The sequence below is a fragment of the Lutra lutra genome, chromosome 11 (assembly GCF_902655055.1).
Source record: "Lutra lutra chromosome 11, mLutLut1.2, whole genome shotgun sequence".
In the NCBI taxonomy this organism is placed as follows: Eukaryota; Metazoa; Chordata; class Mammalia; order Carnivora; family Mustelidae; genus Lutra; species Lutra lutra.
The window spans coordinates 72,052,266-72,070,505 of record NC_062288.1 but is presented as its reverse complement, the minus strand read 5'-3'; the positions used below and the strand labels follow the sequence as shown (position 1 = coordinate 72,070,505).

General features: G+C 36.9%; 1 protein-coding gene across 6 annotated transcripts; it reads left to right on the top strand.

Annotated features, from left to right (window-relative positions):
• Positions 1-15,560: 15,560 nt before the first annotated feature.
• SMIM30 (small integral membrane protein 30) lies at positions 15,561-16,938 on the top strand. Of its 6 annotated transcripts, none has more exons than XM_047695816.1 (3): positions 15,561-15,639; positions 16,001-16,099; positions 16,557-16,938. In XM_047695816.1, exon 3 carries the CDS (start codon positions 16,603-16,605, stop codon positions 16,780-16,782), a length of 180 nt encoding a protein of 59 aa, XP_047551772.1. In that variant the 5' UTR covers positions 15,561-15,639; positions 16,001-16,099; positions 16,557-16,602; the 3' UTR covers positions 16,783-16,938. The 6 variants fall into 6 exon arrangements, with proteins under 6 accessions (XP_047551772.1, XP_047551771.1, XP_047551775.1 ...); XM_047695815.1 differs by having other exon boundaries at positions 16,001-16,103; XM_047695819.1 differs by having other exon boundaries at positions 15,562-15,639; positions 16,001-16,079; positions 16,558-16,938.
• The last annotated feature ends 1,302 nt before the right edge of the window (positions 16,939-18,240 follow it).

Below are 18,240 nucleotides of genomic sequence, written 5' to 3'. Positions count from 1 at the left end.
AAATGGCGAGATTTCATTCTTTTTGATGGCTGAAGAATATTCCATTGTGTGTGTGTGTGTGTGTGTGTGTGTGTGTGTATACACACATACAACCTCTTCGATATTCACTCATCAGTTGATGGACATTTGGGCTCTCTAAATATTTTGGCTATTGTTGATAATGCTGCTATAAACATTGGGGTGCATGTACCCCTTCGAATCTGTATTTTGGTATCCTTTGGATAAATACCTAGGAATGCAGTTCCTGGATCATATGGTAGTTCTATTTTTAACTTTTTGAGGAACCTCCATGCTATCCTCCAGAGTGACTGCACCAGTTTGCATTCCCACTTACAGTGCAGGCGGGTTACCCTTTCTCTGCATCCTCATCAACATCTGTTATTTATTGTGCTGTTAATTTTAACCATTTTGCTGGGTATGAAGTGGTATCTCATCATGGTTTTGAATTGTAGTTCCCTGATAATGACTGATGTTGAGCATCTTTTCCTGTGTCTGTTAGCCATCTGGATGTCTTCTTTGGAAAATGCCTATTCATGTCTTCTGCCCATTTCTTATCTAGTTCCCTTTTAACTGCAATAAAATTTAGAAACTAATTGATATTAAAGACACCTGATTTCTACCCTTAATTCCTGAACAGTTTTCAATGTTTGGCAAAAGTTGTTGGATAATTTTATCATCACCAGTATCATCATCATTATAAGAGGGGTAACAGTCTAGATAAAATTCTAATTTAAGAGCACAAATAGAAAAGAATAAAAATGATTTGACCACAGAAGATCATTATGTTCTTAAAGATATGGGAAATGTATTTTGTTGGACTTATAAAGACTCTGGTCTTTTCTGATAAAAATAAAAAGACTTAGAATAGCATTTACTTCTCATGTTCTCAATCTTTTAAGATATCCTTTTGAAATGAATGAAAGGTTGCCACTGAATCACTGATACTTTTACCCCGTCCACTTCTGCTAGCTAATAGGATCCAACAGTACATTAAAAGGATTATTCACCAGGACAAAGTGGGATTTATTCCTGGGCTGCAGGGGCAGTTCAATATCCACAGATCGATCAATGTGATATACCACATTAATAAAAGAAAGGGTAAGAACCATACGATCCTCTCAATAGATGCAGAAAAACCATTTGACAAAATGCAGCATCCTTTCTTGATAAAAACTCTCTACCATGCAGGAATAGAGGGAACATACCTCAATATCACTCCTCAATCCAAATGATATGAAAAGATTCTAGGCTTGGAGGTCTTTGTGTTTTTGAGTTTTGTTGTTGTTGTTTTGGTACTACCATTTTGAAGAGTAGAAATCAAATCAGTTGGTCCACCTAATGGCAGTCTCATTTGTCTCAGACTAAAGCTTCTCTTCCAGAGCATATGGATTAGGAAACTCCTAAATAGATCAGGGTACAATTGCAAACAAATGCATATGTGCCATCCCTTTAAGAAAATATAACTTGTATATTTAGGTGGAGGTTGTCACATAGTAAAGGCAACTTGCCCACAGAATTGAACCTTCTGTTTATTTTTTTTTTAAGATTCTATTTATTTATTTGTCAGAGAAGGAGAGAGTGCACAGGCAGGCAGAGTGGCAGTCAGAGGCAGAGGGAGAAGCAAGTTCTCTGCTGAGCAAGGAGCCCGGTGTGGGACTTGATCCCAGGATGCTAGGATCATGACCTGAGCGGAAAGCAGCCGCTTAACCAACTGAGCCACCCAGGCATCCCGAGCCTTCTGTTTAAATAGAAATTTCTGTCATGTACAGAAAAATCACTAACTTGACAGTGGCTTCCTATAACTGAATGACAGAGCCCTGCTCTTGTTAAGGAAAGGAACAGATGCAAATAGGGGCATCTGTCTGTAAAGACCCATTCTTTACATGTTTTCTGGAAAAAATAAAATGACATGTCCTTCCCTTTTGCTTCCAGTGAATCAAAGCTAGACCAGTGTCTCCAAACTTTTACACTATACACCTTTAGGTGTACAAATATTTTGAACATTCACATATATACATAAAATATATAAATTATATCCATGTACTGCTGTGCTAGCAGGTACATTTCAAAACATACAATAGAAATATTTTAAAAGGGCGCCTGGGTGGCTCAGTCATTAAGTGTCTGCCTTCGGCTCAGGTCATGGGGATCAAGTACTGCATCAGGCTGCCTGCTCATTGGGGAATCTGTTTCTCCTTCTCCCACTCCCCCTGCTTGTGTTTCCTCTCTTGCTGTCTCTCTCTCTGTCAAATAAATAAATAAAATCTTAGGGAAAAAAAAAGAAAGAAAGAAACGTTTTAAAAATTTAAAGAAAAACTTGAACTTTATATATATATAACTTTGGCTTGCTAACTAATGGCCCACAATTTTTTCTTCACATTCTTATTAATAATCTTAAAAGTAAATGTTGACGCACTCAAATGTACATCATTTCTTTTGATCTTTGCTTCACATTTATTGATGCTGTGATTCAAAGTCTAGTTCTGGGGCACCTGGGTGGCTCAGTGGGCTCTGTCTTCAGCTCAAGTCATCATCTCAGGGTCCTGGGATTGAGCCCTGCTATTGGGATCTCTGCTCAGAAGGGAACCTACTCCCCGCCCCCGCCTCTCTGCCTACTTGTGATCTCTGTCTGTCAAATAAATAAATAAATCTTTTTTTAAAAATCTATAAACATTGAGGTACAGATGGCCCTTCTTTTCATTACATCTGTATCTTTGGGGTAAATACCCAGTAGTGCAAGTGCAGGGTCATAGGGAAGCTCTATTTTTAATTTCTTGAGGAATCTCCACACTGTTCTCCAAAGTGGCTGGACCAACTTGTATTCCCACCAACAGTGTAAGAGGGTTCCCCTTTCTCCACATCCCCTCCAACACATGTTGTTTCCTGTCTTGCTAATTTTGGCCATTCTAACTGGTGTAAGGTGGTATCTCAATGTGGTTTTAATTTGAATGTCCCTGATGGCTAGTGATAATGAACATTTTTTCATGTTTCTGATAGCCATTTGTATGTCTTCATTGGAGAAGTGTCTGTTCATATCTTCTGCCCATTTTTTATATGATTGTCTGTTCTGTGTGTGTTGAGTTTGAGGAGTTCTTTTGTAGCAACATGGACAGGACTGGAAGAGATTATGCTGAGTGAAATAAGTCAAGCAGAGAGAGTCAATTATCATATGGTTTCACTTATTTGTGGAGCATAACAAATAGTATGGAGGACAAGGGGAGTTAGAGAGGAGAAGGGAGTTGAGGGAAATTGGAAGGGGAGGTGAACCATGAGAGACTATGGACTCTGAAAAACAATCTGAGGATTTTGAAGAGGTGGGGGGTGGGAGGTTGGGGGAACCAGATGGTGGGTATTGGAGAGGGCATGGATTGCATGGAGCACTGGGTGTGGTGCAAAAACAATGAATACCATTACGCTGAAAATAAATTTTAAAAAATTAAAAAAAAACAAAAAAACAAAAAAAGTCTAGTTCTAAATTCAGTTATGGTTGTCATAAGCTAAGAAAGAAAATGCTGCTCAAAGATAAACAGATCCAAAAAGATGAAGCATATTATTGGCTGCATTTATTAAATCATGACATTCATTTTACAATCCTTTGAGTGATTAGTACTATATTCAATCCATGGTGTTTTTGTAAGAATCTTTGATGTTTAATTGAGCTAAAACTGGGTAGTACTACCCAATGTTTATGTTTATATGTTTATGCACTTAACCAGACATACAAACACTAAAATAAACTCTTATATGTTGAAAATGAACTAATGAATATGGGCACTATGGTTGACTCCCATTATTCCCTAAAATAGCCAGGGGACTCTTCAGAGCACATGACTGTTTGACATGTGGGCAGTATAGGACACCAGAGTAAAACCATAAGGTAAATTTTAATAAATTATATATATATATATAATTTTAATAAATAAATACATATTTAATAAATATGTATCACTTATTATCTAGGAGAAAATAATTATAAAAAGATTTTGAATATTTCTTTACAAACTCCCTGGCAGTATAGGTTGGAGAACCTAAAGAACAGATTCCAGGCAATTGCTTAGAAAAGAAGATACCACAAATTTAACCTGTATCTTTTTTGAGATTTTGCTTCCCTGAGTAGCTAAGCACCTAGGCAGTATGATAAACAGTATCAACATGTTTCCAGTTATATACACTGCACATATTTTGGTACCCACATGCTCAAAAGTCAAAAGACTTTTATGTTCAATGTTTAAGGGATTAACTCACTCAGAAATTAAATAAAAATAGTTAATTTTCCAGAAAAGCACAGTATGAAATTTAGAACAATAAGAAATATGAAAACTGGGGCGCCTGGGTGGCTCAGTGGGTTAAGCCTCTGCCTTCGGCTCGGGTCATGATCCCAGGGTCCTGGGATCGAGCCCCACATTGGGCTCTCTGCTCAGCAGGGAGCCTGCTTCCCCCTCTCTCTCTGCCTGCCTCTCTGCCTGCTTGTGATCTCTGTCTGTCAAATAAATAAATAAAATCTTTAGAAAAAAAAAAAGAAATATGAAAACTTACTTTGGTCTAAGATTTAAACATCCAAAAATTTACAGTACAATGACTGGACATTCACAAGTCTGTTAAGATCGTTCTGACTGATGGCAGGAAGCATTTTGTAAGTATTCCATAATGAGTCTGTTTTCAGGACACATCATAAAACCTTGACTAATTTTATATCTTGATCCTCAGACTATAAACCTTTGCTAGTTTAAATAAAATATACAGAACCCATTTTTTATCTGTTCACTTCAGCCTACATGATCATTTATGAAATAGTATCAGTTATACTGGCTAATGAAAATGTGAATAATATTAACAATACATCATGTATATTTATGTACTATAAATGTTAACAAATTATTAACAAAGGTTTCCTTTACAGAAATAGAAAGATAGTCCACTTTTTCCTTCCATTTTGAAAGAAAGAAAGAAATACTAAGAATAATGCTTTCAGAAAGATAAATAGCAGTGTCTCAGAGACTTGAAACAAACCCGTGTAATAAGTACCAGACAACTAGCATAAGACTTGGGGGTCATGGAAGGAGGACATAAGAGAATCAGAGAATATCAAGTTCAGAGAAAACCTTCAAGAACATCCACTAAGCCAATCATCCTTTTGAAGTCTGAATCCTCTCTACAACATCATGCCAAGTATTCATTAAGCTAACCTATTCTGATCAAGAAGAGTTCACTGCTCACTGAGGCAGCCAATTCCCTCTTAGAACATTAGAAAGCTTTTCCTTTTATTGAGCTAAATCTTGTCTCTGTATCACTTTCACCTACTGACCATCCTGCAGAAGTCCAGTTCTTTTCTTTTAGTATCTCTCCTATGGAATGAATCATCAAAAACAGTAGTTAATCTTCACTGTGTCTTCTCATTTATATCCCATAGTTTTTCAACTATGTTCTTCAACTTACAATTCTAGTCTTATCACAGTCCTGGTTAAAATCCAGTTTGTTAACGTTTCTCTGAAAATGGAGAATCTGGGATTGCCTGGGTGGTTCAGTTGGTTAAGTGTCTGCCTTCAGCTCAGATCATGATCCCAGGGTCCTGGGATCAAGACCCACATTGGGCTCCTTGCACAGCAGGGACCCTGCCTCTCCCTCTGCCTGCTGCCCCCCCCCCACATGTGCTGCATCTGTCTGTCTCTCTCTCTCTCTGACAAATAATATAAATAAAATCTTAAAAAAAAAAAAAAAAGAAAGAAAGTGCAGATTCCATAAAAGAACATCATATTGCCAGGTATGGCCTAAACTGGAAAGAACAAAGCAGAACATATATTCCCCATTCTAGGTACTACACATCTATTTCTGCAATCCAAGATTATCCTCAGTTTTCATAGCTATGTCACACATGCTGATTCAAACTGGGCTTTATGTTGACTAAACTATAAAGTTTTAGTTGTTAATTTACTCAATATATATTTATGGAGTGCTACTACAAGAATATTATAATATTAGGGACAGTAAGAAAAACCAGTGAGATATAACTGAAACACATAAGACCCTGGGCCCATGCCCCAGTTTATCCAGATGTAGCTGTGTGGCAAGAATACTACTTAGAGCAACTCAATTTCCCAAACAGAGTTAACTATCTTGCTTGCTGGTCTCAATTCCAAAGCATATGGATGGGCCTTCAGCCAGCAATTTAGAAATACCAGCACTCCAGATTATCTAGCTCCTTTCCAATTACCTACTGAGAGAAGAAATGTTTAGGGAAAATAGGTCCAAGGCCTTATAAACTCAATCCTTGGTTAATGTTGAATCTCCAGAAAGCTACATATTAGCAACCCACCACACAACACCCTTCTGACCACCTTCAGTGAGTTGCATTTAATGCTTTGTCCTAATCTTTAACAGAAGATTGTTGTAAGATGTAACCATGTGAAACTCACAACTACAATGGTTATGTTTTAAAATTGAGGATATTGTCCATTTTATGTCTCAGAATCCCTTTTACTCTTTGTTTTTTCTGAGGAATGGGATATTTCTACATTTCTAAAGGTAGAAATAGTCAGAATCATTTTATACATTTTTTAAAATAAGTTTTTGAGAAAGATAATTCTAAAAGAAATGAGGAAAAACGCTATTTGATATATGCACAAGAGGCTAGAAATATTTGTATTTTCTGTTTCATCAATAACTGAAAAGGGGTCCATGAGAGTAAGACAGATAATTCTCATTCTCATTCTCTTATTAAATATTTGTTGTTAATTAAGTTAAAGATTTTTCAATTGTCTTTATGTTTCCTCTTCCCAAATAATCAGCCTCAGTAACTTATTTTCCCCAATGAAAAAGATTCTAAGATCAGATGATCCTAAAAACTATCTTGAGAACTTGTTTTAAAAATTTGTATTTTTAGGGGCGCCTGGGTGGCTCAGTGGGTTAAGCCGCTGCCTTCGGCTCAGGTCACGATCCCAGGTCCTGGGTTCGAGCCCCACATCGGGCTTTCTGCTCAGCAGGGAGCCTGCTTCCTCCTCTCTCTCTGCCTGCCTCTCTGCTTACTTGTGATTTCTCTCGGTCAAATAAATAAATAAAATCTTAAAAAAAAAATTTGTATTTTTACATAAACTCACTGTGTAACTGGGAAGTGGACCACAGAACACAAATTTTGAGAACACTCTTCCAGGACCGATTTTTGGATCACTTTAATTAACTCTGCCACTCATCCCTGGGCTCTCTGCTATCTCTCTATTAGATCCCTTTTAAAGCCTGGTGGCCAAAGGTAAGTAAAATATTGTTACCAAGGGTCCTACTAAAGCACAGCAGATAAAAGGATTATGTCCCTGCTCTTATATAGCACACCACATTCAGTATACATTCTAGTGTTGATAGGCACGCTCACAAAAGCAGGGCTTCACTATGACTGTCAGATTGAGGTCAGCCACTTATTTTGACTCCCCTGAGAAATGAGAGCTTAAAATGCATGAGAACAGGTCCAAATCACAATCAAATGAAACTGTGAATAGCATTGCATGGGGCTTTTTCCTCAACTGAACCAGCTGCAATCATTTTTTTAAAATAACTTATTCTACTTTTAAAATAAAGAATTTTCCCTTGAAGAGAAAATCTGCCAACCTCCTTGAATAAAATAACATCCAGAAAGTAAGATTATTTTGTGATAATTTTTATGAAGAATTTTAATTCTAATAATACCATTTATGGAATATCTTCAGACAAGTAGCCTGTTGGCATAATGGACTCACACGATAGATTTATAAACAATCATAATATTATAGGCAATAGTAAAGAAACTTTACTGTTGCTCTCCAGCTCACCATTTCATAGAGAGATAAATCATTCCATGACACAATGACTGATATTCTACCATAAAGCTCTCTATCTGGACCATCTATATGATTTAGCTAAAAAAAAAAAAAAAAAAAAAAAAAAAAAAAAGATTTAAAAATGAAAAGTGACCAATCACAATATGTCAACTGAAAGTTCATAACAAATATCTACATAAAATGTTCAGATACTCATTCAAGTTTCCAAGCTCAGTTTAAAGTCACCACTTCCCAACTACTGCTTACTATAAAAATTCCAGCCCTTTATTCTATCATGTATAAATTGACTCTAGAAAAAAGGCATTAGCAAATGAACAAATTGAGATATCTAAAGAAGAAATTCAGGGTCTGAAAAATGAGTGATTTACTCAGAAAATTTCCAGATGTAAATTTTATAAATTTCCAGATTCAAGGGAAATCAAGCTAAGACCAATTGGGGCATAATTCATTCTCTTATGTTATTTGCATTTTCTATCTGTAATTTTTAATTTTATGCTGTTTCCATATGCTGTTTCCAGTTACTAGCTCTTAATCATAATGAACACCTTGTCTGTACAGAGGAATTAATATTTCCTTATGAACTGCATGTACTAAATTGTTAATAACTTCTCTATACCTTGACAGTGACTAGTTTAAGTTTCTGACCTGTAAGCAAAGATTTTCAAAAGCTTCTTTTCATTCTCTTTTCTTTCTTTTTGAGTTCTATACATTATATGGACTTCAGTAGTTTTATGATAGTTGAGATTTGCTAACACATTACAATCTATATTCTCTGACATGTCATATCTGTACCTATCAGTAAGTGTGCTTCTCAGCCTGAGTTAGACATACTTCAATTAAAAAAAAAAAAACTTTTGCATACATACTTATTTAAACTAAGTCAAAATCAATTGACAAATTAGGTAAATAATGGTACTCACTCATTCACCAAACTAGGGCCTAGAGAAAAGTATACAAACACCAACAACTCCTCAATGAGTCACCATGGTTAGTTTTCCTAAGCAACACTAGAGCACCTTATTTCAAAGAAAATTAAAATGGTGTTTGATCCTGTGGACATTTTCCATATAAAAGCATATAGGTTTGTACATCAACTATACTTTAATTACAAAATTTTGGGGGGCACCTGGGTGGCTCACTTAGTTAAGTGTCTGACCCTTGATTTCAGCTCAGGTCATGATCTCAGGGCTGTGAGATGGATCCACGCCCAGCATGGATCATACATAAGATTCTCTCTGCCCCTTTCCCTCTGCTCCTCTTCCCCTTTCTCTCTCTCTCTCTTTCTCTTTCTATTCTCTATCCCACTCTCTCTCTTCCCCCACCCCATAAAAAAAAATTTTAAGCACACGAGCAATGATTAATAGTACAGACTCTGTCAGATTTCCTAGGTCCATATCCTGACTCTACCACTCACTAGTTACATAACCTTGGATAAATTACTTAACAATGTCTCAATTTCCACATCTGTAACAGGATATAATAATACTATCTGCTTCAGAGAATTATTTTAAGGAGCAAAATATTTTAAGAAGTTAGGCCATTTGTACAAACTCACAGAATTAGTAAGTGGAGAGAGAAATCTGGGGCCCTTCAATGGCATCTCCAAAGACAATGTTCTTAATCAGTCCAATACCATAGGGAATAAAGTGCTAAATAAAGAGATAACCTTACAACTTTTCAAAACTATAAATTTGTCTCATCCAAGAATTCTTAACCTACTCCTGGAATCCTAACAGTGTAGGTAAAATTTGAATCTGCCAGGACCTGTGGAGGGGTTATTCCCCTGGACACCACAGACATGTGTGTATAATTGAATCCACACATTACAGAGGTTCATGGGTAGAGGTGAGGGCTACATCTGTAATGGGCTCCAGATGGTGCCCGGAACCATGTCAACAGCGAGAGCTGCGGCTCACCCAAATACCTCGGAAAGATGCCAGCATCAGTTTAGCCTCAGCAGGTATTTTTTCCTGCAGTGGCTGCACAGCTCTGGAAAGTACAGCTTATCCCATCCTGTTAGCCAAATGATTAGTGAGCTCTCATGTAATGATCCCAGTGATAAATTTCCTATTATTGATGGGAACTAACGACCAGCTCTGGGTTGGTCTTTTTAAATTGTGAAGCTCCAATAAAATGTCTCTACTCACCTGGTTTGGCTCAATTACTAATGAGAAAATCTGGATTTTTATTAATTCCCTGACACACACACTGCAAAACCCCGATGTCAGCCCATTGTGCTTCTTCTGATGAATCCCAGAAGTCTTAATTCAGGGCCTAGCAATGACTCACTTCTAATCCTTATCAGCAGAACCATTTTTCCATTCTTCTTTGAAACCATTTCTTGGTAACAACTGACTTGGTAAATTTTGCCCTCTACCACTCAGATAAGTGACTCAAATAATGTTCTTTGTCTCTGAATACTACTGGCTACCTGTGGTCTCTATTTTAGTGAAGGGTGGTATAGGCTTAGCTCCTCTTGAAATGAAAAACTAAATTCTGGATTTGATAACCCTAGATACTTAACGCTAAAGGGGAACTATATAGAAGCCTGCAGGAGCATTCAGACAGCTTGAGGGAGAAATGGAATATGGTAATGCTTCAGAAGAATTGTGGTTCATGTGGCTTCCAAATATATTCACAAGGAGAACTTCTTGCTGGCAGATGCTGGGCACAGAAGAAGCTGCTCATCTCTCTAACACTGCTAAGGAAATGATGGTCTCTTCTAGAAAAGGGACTGCATACATACAATATGGCAGTTATTGTCCTGGCCTATGACCTAGACAAAATATCTACATCTGAATTATAGCTAGATAATAATAGTTCATTAGGATGGTTTTTAGGCATATAAAAAAATAAAAAGTAAGTTTGGGTCAAAGGAGTGGAAGAGATTATTATATTTATTGAATTCCAGAAATTAATCCCTGCCTCTACATCATTTAATACTAGTAACCTCTGGGTCTACATTTCCAATTACAGTGTACCTCATAAACCAACGAAAACCATTTGTAATGATCTTTGACTTATAAGTCAAAGACAAACTTTAAAAAGAAACAATCATGTTTGTTTGTTTGTTTGTTTGTTTTTGTGAGCTATTTGACAAAACAGATAGCCCTTTCATCTGTGGAGTGCAAGCAAAAGAGTTCTAAATAAGGGTTACAAGAGGAATAATATTTGTCTTCTTCAGACAGGGAACCTTACTGAAGCCAAGTGGGTAAGGTAAAAATCTTGGTACTATGTTCAACCACTGTGTGAAGTGCCATCTCTCAGGCATAATATAAAAGAATTTCTATCTGTCCTACAAGACCTGCAATTAATCATCCCATAACAACCTATCAAAAGTAACACATTCCTCTGAGTCCAGAGTCTCAATTATTATAATTCCCTTTTAGCAAAGCTTCTAATACCACCTTTTACTTTGCTGCAGTTTATGGGGAAAGCAGTGCAGAGTTACAGATCAGCTACTGTAATTAGAAACAGAATTCAAAAGGAATTAAGAGCGTTTGTTTGTTGTTGGGTTTTGTTGAGGTTATCCAAGAGATCATTCAAGCCAAATGATTTCTTGAGGCTGTTCACCCATATTTAGGCCCTCTCAACCATTTTTCCAAAATTTTTTGGACTCAATATAATGAATTAATGATGTACCACCAGCTAGGTGGAGAATATGTTTTAAACATAAATATAACCCCCAATAGGTATGATATAGTTAAATAGAAAATGCCATCAAGGCAACAACTGGATGCTTTTTTATCACAACTACCACAGATTTAGAGTTTGGAGACTGTTTCTTGTTAGCCCTCAACCCAAAGCCTAGGGTGCCTAAAATGTGCCTGCATCCAACGTTTCCACAAGCATTTGCTATTTACTATGCAGAAGAGCACATTCACAATGGAGAGAAACCACACCCTAAAGACTTCATATTTCATGGATTTGATTAAAAGCAACCAGTAGCAAATTAGGGGCACCTGGGTGGCTCAGTAGGTTAAGCCTCTGCCTTCAGCTCAGGTCATGACCTCAGGGTCCTGGGATGGAGTCCTACATTGGGCTCTCTGCTCAGCAGGGAGTCTGCTTTCCCCTCTCTCTCTGCCTGCCTCTCTGCCTACTTGCGATCTCTCTTCTCTCTCTCTCTCTCTCTGTCAAATAAATAAATAGAATCTTTAAAAAAAAACAGCAAATTAAATGGTTAATATTCGATGAAGGCTTACTACATGCCAGCTACTAATTCCAGGAACTAGTTCATTTAATCCTCCTACTATACATAACAAGTAGATACTACTATACCCAATTTTATAGATAGTAAGCTGAGTCTTAGAACTGTTTAGAATTGTAATACAGCTAGTAAGCAGCAGAGGCAGAATTCTGATCAAGCAGTCTGACCCAGAAACCCTAACTTTTAACCAGTAGCCAGAGATTTAGAAATATAATTAAAGGGGGAGTTGAGGAGTATTGCTCTCTGGTCACTTTTTCAGTCACTTTAAAAGTATTTCTTTAATCTTCTCACAACATATTTTGTAAAAGGAAACTGAGCCTCAGAGAGAGTAAATAAATACCCAAATCCACAAAGCCACCAAGGGAAAAAATTAATATTCCTTACACTATATCATACTAGCTCTCCGCAGCTTAAAGACTAAGCTGAGTGGCAGATATAAAAGCAGAAATCTCATTCCAATCTACATATCAGGGTTGCTATAAGAAAATGACCAGTGGAATCTGTTTGGTAGAGATGCTAACAGGAAAAAGAAGTATCTATACATAACACAAAACATAAAACCAGTATATTTAAAGGAAGAGGATCTAAATTATGAAGACCCTGCCATGTTAGAGTGTTTGTATATACGTTTGTGTGTGTATATACACACACACCCATGTGTGCAAACTCTTTGCTGTTTGGTTTCATTCCATTCTCAACTATACCCTTCATTTTGTTCATGAAATCTGGAGTGTTTCTCAGCTAGGGACGGTATCTACAACCAAAGAGTATTTAGCAATGTGTGAGGGCAACTGTGAGGCCGGTCCTTGTGACTGGGAGATCCTACTGGCATCTAGTGGGCATGGGCTAGGGATGCTAAACATCCTGCAGTATTGTGTCTGCACAATAAAGCACTATCTCACCAAAAATGTCAATATTGTTCATCCAACATTAAGAAGTATTTAAAGTGAACCTTTCCAGTATTAAGGAAAAAATACGTGATCCAGGTAGACTTAATCAACTTTGTTGTCAAAATCCTGATGCTTCAAGTGGATAGAGGAGCTAAGTAGGGACATTATAGACAGCCTCCTAAACAAAGTATGTTCTTGCTTTAGATGCTACTATATCTTATATGTACATAAATGTAAATTCTTGTTAATAATACTATGGGTAAATATGTAAGACCAAATTTTGAATAAAGACTCAAAGTAAGCTCAGTCTAGATCATCAGGTATCTTCATACTTGGCCCAAAAGCCAATCCTACAAAGAAGGTAGTTTCTACCATGAATACTATAAAGGTAAGTAAATATTAATCAAATTGTAGTCTTATATTAATGTTCATTCATTCACAAAATACCTTCTAAGTACCTATCATGCTAGACAATGTTCTAGTAGCTAGGAGCTCAGTATGAATAAAACAGAATATTTCTTGTCCTTTATGGAATTTTCAGTTTACTGTATTTGTTTACCTACTACACACATAAACAAATACATAAATAATATAATCTCAGTGATAGACTTTATGAAGAAAAAGTAAGGCAAGAAAATGGATAGACTGTTAACGGGAGAGATATCTTTTGTGAGGTGCTCAGGGAAGAAGGTGACATTTAAGCAGAACCTTGAGAAAACAGCCATTAAAATGTCCGTGGGAAAAGTATTACTGGCAGAGACAACAAGAAGGGCAAATTCAATAAGAAACAACAAAACTTGCATGTTTAAGAAATAGCAAACAGGTGAATGTGATTATAATGGAATGGGCATGGAAGAGTGATGGACTGATATCAGAGAAGCAGAGAGGCCAGAATGTATAGAGCTTTGTGAGTCTAGATAGAGTCTGGACTTCAGCTTAATGTGTTGAAACTGGATAGTTTTAAGCAAAGGAATATGTGATTAATTTTTTTAATCACGAGGGTAGTAAGAAAAAGCTGAGAACTAGGATACCATACATCTTGGATGCTAGGACTGGGATAAAGCACACGAAAGCATATATAGCAATACATTTATTAATTGTCTGAATGGGGTGGGTGCTAGTTAGAGAAAGCTAATCAACTTTATTTTAAAACTACTTGGGCCCAAAACACTTCTGCACAAACTTCTGACACTGTTTCAAATTATTCGGATCATTAATTGACATCTTATTATTTTAAAGAAAAAGCATTCTACCCTCCATAGACTCTTCAAACTTCAAACCACTATCTTCAATGTTGACACACTTAGAAACAAGCCTATAATAACACTAACTTTAAAGTAATCTCTGCTGACTTTAGCTTACTGAAATAAACATAAAGGGAAAAATAAAATCCAAAAAATGTTCACACTAAAATACAAGATAATATTTTGTAATATATTTCAAATATACTTGATTGGAAAGGTAGAAAACTAAAAGTTCAAAACAAATGAGGCAAAGACAGATGTTTGTTAAAACAATCAAATTTAGAGAAGCTACGCTAACAATATTATTGTGTAGTTATCCTCAGACTTCCAACACGCAAGAGACTTTTTGTTTATTTGGCACTTCTTTGTCTCATGAAATCTTGTTGGCACGTGTATTTATTCAAATAATTACGATTAGCCAACTTTATTGCTGGGTGCCTGTTAGGATACAAGAATGTAAACCTTTGCTGTCAATCTAGAGAGATTAGTAACATTTATGAAAAAAGATAAGGTACGAGATATGGGCACTGCGCCGAGTGCATCAGCTCTGAGAGACTGACTAATTCTGACAGGGCGGTGACTTCATCCTTAACCTACATCACTAATAACTTACTATCTGAGGCTGCTAAATAAATTGTCGAATCAGTAAATGGGAGTACAGAAAGCTAAGTGTGACTAGAAGTTTCATTTAAGGACTGCACAGATATTGGAGTTCAGGTATGCCTTTCAGAAAGGGTTGACTTACATATGCAAATAATTCACTTATGACTTAAAAGTAGTAATTTCACATCTTTTCATAAATATTTGGGGGCAAATAGTGTGGTATCATAAAGACATGATTGAGAAGAAATCACTAAGTGTACCATACAGACACTGCACTCTTGAGCTAATGGGGATTCCCCTAACTCCAGAACCCGAATAAAAAAGATCTTCCTACAAACCATTTTTCCTGAACTTTGTGTTTCCCTACAAATGGTCTTAATATGTTTCAAAACGTCTAATTAAACGTGTTTTCCCCATTGCTTAAAGGGAATGAACAAAACGTCACAAGGCACATTTGGAAGATGGTGACAGGGGATTCCCTGCTCCAAAACATTGGAAGCCGCTAGTTTAAAAGGGTCTGAAACAGATGGCTGTCCTCGGGTGGTATCTTCCGCTGCTCTGTCATTTCAGTCGAAAAAAAAGACATAACTATTTGTGTCGCTTAAAACCTTAAATAGGGGAAAAGCCACTTGCTGTCATTTCTTTATCTCATTTTTGAGAGAGCGTTTGTACAAATACACTAAACCACTTTACCGGTAAAATGCTGGTGTGAGGAAGCCTCTCAGGCTTGCTCCTCCTCGTCCCCCGTGCAGCGTGCCCGTCACTCTCTCAGCCAGTTACAGGGGAGCGCGCCGGCGCATCCTGTGAGTCGACCACAGCGAGGATTGTGGGAAGTGTAGTTTGGAGACCCCGCCCTCTTCGCCATTCCTCTAATGGCTGCTTCCGGGAAGGTAATGTAGGAACTCGTCTCCAAAGAATACTCAAGATTGCTTCAGTGTATTTGTAAAACAGGGTTAATATTTGCACCTCGCTGGGACAAAGCAGGGATTCTTTTTAAAATCTTAATCTCAAATCCTGGCACGAACTCGTCTCGGGGTTTGATTTATTTTTAGATTTTCCTGGGCGGGCGAACTGACCAACTTTAAATCTAGTTCCCCTGCTTGAACAAACTGTTTTCTCTAGTTAGACATTCCTCTCTCTTCCCTACGACCTCTTCGCTCTGCACGGACTATGGCTGTCTCTTTAATAATAATAATGCTGATGATGGTGATGGTGAATAATTCTTAAATCCTACCTTCTTCTGATTAATAGGCTCTGTCACGTGAAACCTCTTAGCCTCAGCGATCCGGAACTCCAGGAAGGAACGATTTCGAATCAGAGAGGATTATACGTAAATCTTTTTTTTTTTTTTTTTTGGTAAGTTTTACTAATTCCCCACAACTTCACAGACTTACATGTTGGTGTGACTTTTGCCAGATTTGTCTGCATTTCCTGAATGGGAGAAATCCTAAGGAAATGTAATTTTTACTCACTGGGATATTTTAAGTTTCCGAGTGTCTTGCATGTTTTCTCTTTGTTCTTAATATGTTCTGTTCAGTTTGCTTAGTTGAGTCACACGGTGTCGTCATGAAAGAGTGTGGAAAATTTGCTGGAGTCAAGGAATTAACATGGAAAGAAGATGAGCCTCAAATGACCATCCTTACATACCTTTTATAAACTTAACCTGTTTTTTTCTACCATAAAATGAGAATATGGGTCAGAAACTTAAATTTAAAAGGTGTGCGGATTGTTATTTATGTATTCATACTGTTATTTGAAAAGGTGGGAATTTTTAATGATTCCTTTTTGTTTCCACGTTTGATTTCTAGAAACCTTCAGTCCTTGAGATCCAGATACCTGAAGATCCCAACATCATGACCTCAGTTTCAACACAGTTGCTCTTGGTCCTCATTTCACTGCTTTTGGTGCTGCCAGTTGTTGAAGCAGTAGAAGCTGGAGATGCAATCGCTCTCTTGCTAGGTGTGGCTCTCAGCATTACAGGCATTTGTGCTTGTTTGGGGGTATATGCACGAAAGAGGAATGGACAGATGTGATTGTGATGGGCCTTCTGCATCGAACCTTGCCCGGAAAACTTTTGTGTTACTGAGGTTAAAAACTGAGCTTTAAAGTCTAAAAGTTCCCAAGAAACACGGTATTTTCACATTCTTGTCTCCCTGTAAATGGGAACAAATTAATATATGTTAAATGGGGGGACACAAAAAAAATAGTGCACTGAAAAAAAGCAGTCTATAATTCATATATGCTAGTTAAAGGGTCAAAGAAGTCAGATGACTGAAATTTACATATTATTTCATAGTTTCTCAGAATTCTTAAAGTGCATGAAATAGGAACAAGGAAACCCTTGCCCAGAATCCTAGGAAATTGCCAGTTCCTCCATCATTGAGGAGTCTTCTTCATATTTTTATTAGATTTTTGTTTTGTTAATTCCCAACTTAATATTGTATTTAGAAATCAAATACAGTCAGAAATTAAAATTTTTATTTCTTTGGTGGAGAAGGTAATAAAAATGTATTCAATGTATCTGATGTTAAAATTTAGAGAATATTTAATGTAAAAAAATACTTTATATTGACATTGAAATGGAGAAGAGATTTAATGTTAAAAAAAAACTTTATATTAACTGAATAATATCTCCATGATGAGAAGTACTATATTAAATATAAACTATTATGTTTTAAGTTAATGTGTGATGTTCATTTCTGTTTATTTCAGGTTGTTTTTATCTTTGTATGGACTTTTATGCCAGCTAAGTGGCAGAATGCCTTACCTTAAGTGATCACACTAGCTTATAGTAACACTGTCAGTGATAAGTGAGAAATGGGCAGTTTCAAGGTAGAAGTCCCTGATAGAGAATTCACAGATACAGAAGAAAAAGGTAATAGCGTACACTGATTTACACACTAACCAGACGAAACATACCATCTCTGATCTTAAAATGTCCTCAAACTAGCAATATCATCTTTGGACTTGTTAGAAATGCAGAATCTCTGACCCCCTCCAGACCATTTGGATCATAATCTGCATTTGTTTCAAGAGCCCAGGGTAATTTGTGTGCATTTTCAAGTTTAAGAAGCCTTTTTTACACTGTTTGAACTCAATCACCTGAAGGACTTGAAAAAATTTTAAGATTCCCAAACCTTTCTCCTAGTTGCATTGTGGTAATTTTAAGTTGGGGCCTGGAAGTCTATGTTTAACAGAAGGCCCTCATGATTCTTTTGATTCTGTAGATATAAACCAGCAGAGAATAGTCTGAGTAAATCAGACTATATGCGGGTCCTACTGGAAGCAGGCAATCAAGTTTTTTACTGAAATAATGCATTATCCAATCTCTAGCTCTCCAGGTGACATTGGGAGTCTTAATTTTGATTAAAGAACAGGCAGCAGCAACCTAAAATTCTGTTTATAGTGTGGTCCTGCACATGAACCCACCTGGCTTGCATGAAGGGGTTGGGTAGAGGGTACGAGAAGTGAGGGACAGCTATACAAACAGA